The sequence below is a fragment of the Leuciscus leuciscus genome (assembly GCF_965113295.1).
Source record: "Leuciscus leuciscus genome assembly, chromosome: 6".
Taxonomy (NCBI): Eukaryota; Metazoa; Chordata; class Actinopteri; order Cypriniformes; family Leuciscidae; genus Leuciscus; species Leuciscus leuciscus.
Genome location: NC_138730.1, coordinates 23,450,600 through 23,459,540, shown reverse-complemented (window position 1 = coordinate 23,459,540; position 8,941 = coordinate 23,450,600). Strand labels below are relative to the sequence as shown.

The window sequence follows — 8,941 nt, the reverse complement described above, 5'->3', positions numbered from 1 at the left end:
GTTTTTATTTTATTTTATTTTATTTTATTTTATTTTATTTTATTTTATTTTATTTTATTTTATTTTATTTTATTTTATTTTATTTTATTTTATTTTATTTTATTTTATTTTATTTTATTTTATACAAAATAAAATTGGACTCTCATATTGCTACAAAATCAAAGCCATATGTCTAACCAAGTTGTTGATAAAAATTAAGCCTGTTTTCATGGTAAGGCAATGTCTAATTTCAAGTTTTGAGTGTTTAAGCTTTCAAATGATACCTAATTTATGATAATTACTAAAATATCTGATAGGAAAAAAAGTGCACAATTTCCCACTACCGAGACACTGACATTTAACAGGCTACATAGTCTTAACATTTGATACAAGCTTCATTATATACTGTAAATACAAATATGACAGTAGGGTACAATGAGGCTTTTATGTTGCCCTATTTAAAGAAAAATGATTTATATTACAATATCAATTCATTGAAAAATGTAATATATTTTGAGACCATAAAAATGGCTTTTTTTTAACACCATTGTACTTATGTACTTAACAATATAAACCTAATTGAATTTTAAACTAAAAGCCTATAAAACTGATTAGATTAAGGATTTTGTCCAGGGTTTTTTCTTTTTTTAAATAATTGCCAGCAGAGGTAGAAAAAAAAGAAGACACCATGTGAGAGATGTTGATGGACTATCGTTAGTTGTTCGGTTGGGTGTGGAGACTGTTGCGTTGGTTGTGGAGACTGTTGCGTTGGTTGTGGAGACTGTTGCGTTGGTTGCTGAGACTGTCACTTTGGTTGTGGAGACGGTCGCATTGGTTGTGGAGACTGTCACGTTCGGTGGGGAGACTGTCACGTTTGGAGGATTTGTTGCCAGAAATCTAACAGAATCACTTTGAACCCCAACCCAGAAGAGAGAGAGATTCTGCACAAATGTTGCCCTGCAAAAAACAATTAAATCCATTTACATTTGCAATGACAGCAGGAAAAAGCAGTTACTTGAAAAAAAGCACTGCATATCATAATTCTTTGTTGAAAGCATCTTTCAGTGTGTCATTTCCAAAGTAATTAGGCAAGGGAAGTGAAAATCCTTATGAATGCAATGTTTAAAAATGCTTGAAATATGATTAATCACTTGAAATAGGATGAAATTGCTTATCACTTATGACCAATAGGTGCCGCTGTTACCAAATTGATGTTGTGTGGTTAGTGTGTGGAGACAACGACATGTACAAAGTTTGGTGTCAATATGCCAAAGCATTGCAGATATACAGCCTCAGAATCAGCTTGGCACCATGCCAACAATTTCGTTTATGTGTATGTTCAAGAACGGTTTGTTCAACCAAAAAGCTTGTAATAACATTTGGCCAGCATGGTCTAAAGATGATCTGAGAATATACATAGGCCTATATGTTTTTGTTTGAAAATCAGACTAACAATCTAGGATGAGTTCAACAAGTAAATTCAAAATGGCGGACAGCATGTTCGATCGGTATGACTCAAGGAATCTACCAAGTCCAGTTTCATTAAAATAGGCAAAATTAATCAAAAGCTTTTAGCATTATTTGAAATTTCATTATAATTGGTGAACCTTTTTGAAAACCTTCAGGGCATGGTCCTGATGACACATAACGAGTTTCATAATGATACACTAATGTGTTCAGAAAATAAAGAATTTTATGACAATCTTCAAAATGGCCAATGCCCAAAATTGCTGCTATGGGATATAATCGTATGACTCGGTATACTGCAGTGAATTAAAGAGAACCGTTTTATGATATTTGGGCAAACTGTATAAGCAAACTTAGCCATTTTTAATATCTCCTAACCAGAATGTTATGCTGTACCGAAACATTGCCTCAGGTCATGCTAGTGATGGCATTTACCAAGATTCATCGCAATACACTAAAGCTATGCAGAGATATATCCTTGCATCCAATTTGGCGTGCTCTTAGTCAAATTCGTTTGCACGTTATTCAAGAATGGTTGGGTTCATCAAAAAGCTTTTAATATCTTTTTGTCTGCATGGTCTGGAGATGATCTGAGCCAATTTCTGTGAAAATTGGACGAACAGTGTTGGACAAGTTCGAAAAAGGTTTCTCCGAAAAATTCCAAATAGCAGAAAAATGTTCATGACAGAAAATGAAATCATTTGCATGACGTGCAATCGAATCTTCTCGAGCCAATCAGAGGGAAAAGGTTTTTTTTTCCTTTTTTTCCCTTTTTTCTAGCCTTACGGTTCAAAAGTTATTAGCGTAAACATAAGTCAGTTGGTGGTGCTTGAGGGATTGAGTTAGAGAATCCAGAATTCACGTGGTTAATGTTGAGACTGTCCTTTCAGTGTGCCAAATTTCATCATTTTCCCGCAAGCAGTTCTATGGGCTGCCATAGACTCAAGAGCAGAAGAGGAAGAAGAAGAAGGAACACTAACATACAATAGGTGCCTACACACCTTTGGTGCTTGGCCTCTAATAAGTTTTACCTGAAGTGAATATCTGTGTTGTTACTGTTGGGAGCTTTCCACTGAGCCACAATAGTTGATTTGACATCCTTTGAATTGTGACTGACAGATGAGCCCTGAAAGACAGAGTACGCTGGTTCACATCAACAAGTACAATCCTATCTTCATTCCTTCTTTGCTATATGTAGATATGTATCCATTCACTTTAGGCTATAATTATGTAATGCAAGGTCAAATCTTCTTTACTGAAGGAAGCTTCCCAAAGTCATAGAGGTTTGGAATGACATGAGGGTGAGCAAATAACAGGAATGTTCACTGTCCCTTTAAAAAAAGTTTTACCTCGGTTCCACAGGTGAGTAATTGAGCATTGCTTCCTACGACTGTGAAAGTTCCTACTGGACCCTTCTCATTCCTGGCCTGAAGAAGAAAGCCCATGAATCCGGTATTATTTGCTTGTAGTCTCACTGACAATAAAACAGTGATGTTAACTGTGAACTTGAGGGAAATTGACACATACATCCAATACAAAAGTTTACAAGACTACTAATAAATAATTAAAATAATTGAATGATCATTAACAATCATTAACAAATCATTAACAATAATTTTATTTCAACTTGTTTTTGTTTACGAGATTCAACTCGATTTCTTTAAGTTTAGTATAATTTAAGTTTAAATTAGTTGTACAGCCAATTTGATAAAACAAGGATTTTGTTGCTTAAAAATCATTGCCAAAAAGGTTAGGAAAAGTGGTAACACTTTACAATTAGTTAACATTAGTTAACTACCTTAGTTAACATGAATGAACAATACTTCTACATTAATTAATCTTAGTTAATATTAATTTCAACATTTACTAATACTAAAAAATTATTTACTTTTAAATGATTAAAATCAAAGGTTGTATTTGTTAACATTAGTTAATGCACTGTGAACTAACATGAACAAACAATGAACACCTGGATTTTTATTAACTAAAGATTAATAAATGTATTGCTCATTGTCAGGTCATGGTAGTTAATACATTAACTAATGTTAACTAATGAACATAATTGTAAAGTGTTACCGGAAAAGTGGTTATTTCTGAGAAAAGCCTGTGTTTGCAGATAGTTTAATGAAATGTAATTTATTTTATTTTTTTACAGATGAATAGGGTTGCCACTAACCTGTGATCACCTGACCATCTGTGTAGCTTGAGGCGTCTGAGGTGACAGTATATGGAGGTTCTAATGTAGAGCCTACGTTAGTCCCATGTCCAGGAGTCATAGACATGCATGCTGGAGTCACCTGTCCATGGCCGAATGCCGTTATAGCATGAAGATTCAGCCCAAAAACCAGAATGAGAAACTGTACTTGCATCTAAAACAGGATAAATCAAAAAGATGGATTTTCAATTTCAATAGCATATAGATAGTATAAATATTCCTAATGACAATTATTGACATTTAAACGAAAACAATAAAGTTAAGTGCACTATTTTTGTACCAATAAATGTTTTAACCAAGAGTTACCAACCTTAACAAAACCAAACAGCAATGTTGTGTTGCTTTCCAGAAAATGTCACTATCTGATTTGAGGAAGAAGAGGGATTTATAACAATGTTCAATGTTCTCGAATGTTCTATTTCAATGTTCTTGATAACAGGAATGTAAATGAGCAGGCTAAAAAAAGCATCCTTATCGCTATCGGAAAACAATAAAGAAAAGGGAGTGGATATGTGATGTATGAGGAAATAAAAGTGGTGAATTGTGAAAAATAAAAGTGGATATTTGAATCTCTTCTGTAAATCTTCACTCTTTCATGTCTTTTGTACTTCTTAAATGTGTAAAAATGGATGAGTAGAGTTGAGTGCTTTTCTAAAATTAACAGAGATCACCTGAACGTGCATCATAAATTGTATTCACGTGACACATAAATATTTATTATTGGACAAAGTTCACGAAGTGATAAGAAATCAGATTTATTACATGTAAATTGGTTGCCAAGTGCCAACGGTATATTAGCTTCTAAGAACTACTGCCTGTAAATATATATTTGGCATGACTCCATCCAATCCCTCAGGACCAGACTCCTGCAGTTCCACCAACTCGTTCTCTTTCCCTGGAATATAAACCATCTGCACCTCAAGAACTGTTATTTAAACCACTTTCACACTCACACCGTTGTCTGGTGTATAAAGTTTTAGGAAGTTTGTATAACAACTATTTCTTTGAATATATATTCTCTATTTTTATTTATACATTTATAAAATTATTTTTTTTATGATTTATTCTATTTTATTTTTAATACAAATTTTAAGATACATTTTAGGAAATACTCAGCATAAATGAAATTTGGACTTGTTTAAATGTAGATTAAATCAAATTTTGCTCTATGGTAAATCTAAATGAATGAGAGTAAATGTCCCAATCACAACCAAAATAAATTTACATGGGAAAACTAGAACACAATATAAAGTTGCGACACACATTACTCATGCACAATCACAAATACAAAAGAGTTTTTATACACCCACATGAAATTCAATCTGTATTCAGTCTGTATTTATGGGATAGAAATGTCCTTACTCTCAATAAAGAGCATTCAAACAACTCCACAATCGCTGCTGTTTCTGGAGGAGCAAACTTCTTACGCAGTAGGTTTCACTTTGCTGTCTTTGAATGAGAATCTAACAGCTGAAGAACATGCAGATTACATTTTTTTAAAATATTTTATTGGTTCCACACCATCATAACAAATAGCTTAAAAAGTTATCATGCTTTTCACTTCAGAATACTGTTCCAAATAAGTAGTCATTCCTTCTGAAGGATTTGGTAATACTTAAGTCATAGTAGGTTACCATGATCTTTACTTTAGAACAGGGTTCCTCAAACTCGGTCCTGGAGGGCCACTGTCCTGCAGAGTTTAGCTCCAACCCTGATCAAACACACCTAGCTGTGAGTTTCTAGTGATCCTGAAGACACTGATTAGCTTGCTCGGGTGTGTTTGATCAGTGTTGGAGCTAAACTCTGCAGGACAGCGAGTTTGAGGAACCCTGCTTTAGAATAAATTATACATTGTGCATACTCTCATTAATTATGAACCTGTATTTAGTAGTTATTATAGTCCTCTGGGAGTTATGAAAATAATAGAAGTTACTGAATAGTTAATAGTGAACTAGCCCACACTGATAAAAATGATTTTGTGGTAAAGTAAATACTACAGAAAAAAACAATGTAATTTACATGAAAAAGTTAGTTCAGGCAAGAGTTAAAAAAAAATAAGTAAATTCTATATTAGTACTCAATTCAAGCGTGTAGAAATGAAAGCGTAAATATCAACGTTATAAAATTAAGTAAAATTACTCAACCTTTCTGATACTGGGGTTCCCATCATGCACTGAGCCTTGAATAATTAATGAGGTTGATTTTTCACAGTTTTTTAAACTGTATTTACACTGTTTCATCATTGCTTTTGTTGTTAGGATTAGTAACGTGCCATTTTGTGACATTTGGAGTTCATTTTCTACTCAAAATGACACATTCAAACACAAAAACGATCCATCAAATGTTACCGTCATTGTGTATTGTCTACCAAGTTTTGAGGTCTCTGCGTTCACAACATGACATTTAACATATGATATGTAAAAATGCTGTCTTATACCATATCTATTTTATTAATTATTAAGGTATTTTTAAGTAAAGCATGAACTTAAATCAGTATTATATTGATTGAGTGAAATGTATTGCAAAGGAAACTTTCAACTAAATAAATGTTAAACCTCAACCTTTTACAAGCGAAGTTAAAATTACTTATTTTCTTTGTTACTTTCACTTAACTTAGTTAAGTAGAATTTACTTAATTCCATATGTGATATTTACTTAATAAATATGCGTGTGAAATTTACTTAAAAAATATTCGTGCAAAAACTTGCCAAAGATAAAGTGAGTAAATTTTACTAATTGTTTTTTTCAGTGCATTACTAACTAGTTCATTAATCAGAGCTTCTTGTTAGTTAATAGTAGTTACTAGAATGTAAACATAGTGTTACTCATTTGTTCCTGTAGTTATTCATTAATGACGGAACCATATTCTCTAAAGTGTTACCAAAAAATGTCTTTAACTACGTACTAACATTTAAATTAATGATTTGTTACAATACACTTTTTGTGTACATACACGTTTTCACATTGTACTTATATTTATCTACAGTACATCTAATAACGGCTGCAATTAATTTCTGTAATTGCATTGTTGATCGATCGATCGATCAATCAATCAATCAATCAAATCTGTTAGAAAAGCATTTGTTGTTGTGTTTTTTAGATGCACGTTTCCATTCGCCTGCTCTTGTGTGTGTGTGTGAGGGGGCTCACATCTTTCCCTGATGGGCGAGTGGAGGATTCCTGTCAAAGCATGACCCCCTATCACTCGAACTCTGAGTCTCAGACAAGCAGCTCTCCTTACACAGTCTCTGTGAACCGCACCACATTCACACCAGGACAAACCGTCACTGGTGAGGGGCAGTTTCTAACTGCTGCTTCTTCTTTATAGGTTTTTAAAAGACTGTCATGCACAGTTTTCTATCCTATGCTGATGTATTTCCTATTGAAATAGGAAGTTAGGGCAGGACATATCGAAGGGCTTGTCCCTTTCAAAAAAATTGCCAATTAGACTTCAGTTTCATCACAGATTCAAACTGCTGGTATTGAGGGAAGGACTTTCCCATTCTAGAGACCATCTGATTGGACAAAAATCTGTGCAGTGCAGGACGAGTCATTCATATTTAAGACTACATATCAGAAATTGCTAGTAAATTTCACAGTTAATTACAAAGACACGGCAAGTGACATTAATTAAATGTGACATTTTGAAGAAGAAATGATTTTCTTGTGAAATATACCCCAATAATCTTTTATTTACAACTTTTTTTTCAGTGTATACATTTTAAATGCCCATATCAACTAAAACTGAATTCGTCAACATTTGCACGATCATGTAGCCCTTATGCGCTAGAGAAACAAGCGCGCAGCCATCTTTAGAAATTTGTGTTTGGACTTGCGTTTTTGCAGTAGCTCTGTATATTTCTATGGCATCGCTATCAAAGAGTAATTAGTTGGTGAAGTGGATTTACTTATTGTAGAGTTAGCAAAAGTTATCATGAGCATTGTAATGTTTGAAGGGGATGTCATTACATATGTAAGAAGATTTTAAAACAAGCAGTTTATTCATAAATCTGTAAGATCTTACCTTCATGCTGTGGAAATACAAACAGGAAGACAGAGCGCATCGCTGAAAAGAGGCAGGGTTACATAAGGTCTATAGAGTTCATGGGGTCTTCTTAAAGACTTTTATTTGTAATTCTACCTTAACGCCTTAAAATCACGCTGCGTTATTAAGAGTAATTTCATGGTTTCACATTATACCACATCACTACCATTGTAGTTTCCCCAATAATGAAAAGCTCATGATTATGTAAGCTGCAGGGGTCAACTCGAGTTACGCTGACAGGTCCGGAGAGGTCAACACACATCTCTGTGTTTAACTCTCAGTAACCCTGCAGGCGGCGGAGAATGCCTCCGAATTCCAAGGCTTCATGTTACAGGCTCGAGAGGTGGACGGAAAAACAGCAGTGGGACACTTCACATCAATAAATACCGTCCAATCCCGTGCCATGAACTGCTTTAATATAGAGGTGCTTTATTGTTATTATGGAGTTAATGTATTGCATTGTTCATTCGTATTCATTGCAGACATTTAAATATTAGCTGCTTTAGTGCTAAAAGGAGGCATGAGTCATGGAAACACTCTGGTTTGGCCCTCAGAATTCAACTCTCAGCCAAGCATCTGCAGTCAAGAAATCCCAATTTGAGGCTACATGGGAAGCACCGACAAACACCTCCCTGGTTGATATTCAGTTTTTGTATGTATTTAACACTTGTTTAAATAGCCAAATTATACTTTGCAGTCTCTTAAATTATTAAAACTCCTTGATCATAATTCTCCATTATTTTAATGCCCTTACAGTGTGACATTTGTCAGAGACTATACTGTTTTCTGGACCATGGTGAACAGCTCTACAATTCGTTCAATTGACAATCAGTCCCCTCCAAACAACACTACATCTACAACAAGACCACCGGCTGGTTCTCAACAAACTTTACCAGTGAGTATTCAGAGACATGCTTCTCATTTTCAAATCATCAGGTGCTTGAATGTTTTTTTCTTTCTGTTTTTCTGACAGAATTCCTGCCACAAAAACACACATTTGAGTGCGATGCAACTCACTGTGATTCTCCTTGCACTAACTTTTACTTCGATCAGCCTTTGATAAGTATAAATAAGTTCTATAGAAAAATACTCTGATGTTTTAGATTAAAGGTAATAAAACTGGATGATAAAAGATTAGTATTTATAGAATATAGCCATGCAATAATTGTGGAGAATGCGAATACTTTAAACATGTAATAAAATAAATTGCTGGCAACAAAAATGTCTTCGCTTTC

At 34.1% G+C, this 8,941-nt stretch overlaps 1 protein-coding gene and 1 long non-coding RNA gene across 2 annotated transcripts; one reads left to right on the top strand and one right to left on the bottom strand.

Moving 5' to 3' along the window:
* Window positions 1-113: 113 nt before the first annotated feature.
* On the bottom strand, window positions 114-4,068 carry LOC309501281. Its single transcript, XR_014206846.1, has 5 exons — window positions 3,972-4,068; window positions 3,623-3,815; window positions 2,796-2,920; window positions 2,478-2,572; window positions 114-936 (listed from the first exon to the last, which is right to left on the bottom strand). It is a non-coding gene; the product is annotated as an uncharacterized lncRNA (long non-coding RNA).
* A 2,783-nt stretch (window positions 4,069-6,851) lies between these two features.
* LOC309500533 (putative ferric-chelate reductase 1) lies at window positions 6,852-8,855 on the top strand (the record flags this gene model as incomplete). The annotated part of the gene is made up of 5 exons (XM_082172143.1): window positions 6,852-6,951; window positions 7,988-8,130; window positions 8,261-8,358; window positions 8,463-8,601; window positions 8,680-8,855. The coding sequence occupies 5 exons, from the start codon at window positions 6,852-6,854 to the stop codon at window positions 8,764-8,766; spliced, it is 567 nt and encodes a 188-aa protein (XP_082028269.1). The 3' UTR covers window positions 8,767-8,855.
* Window positions 8,856-8,941: the final 86 nt, after the last annotated feature.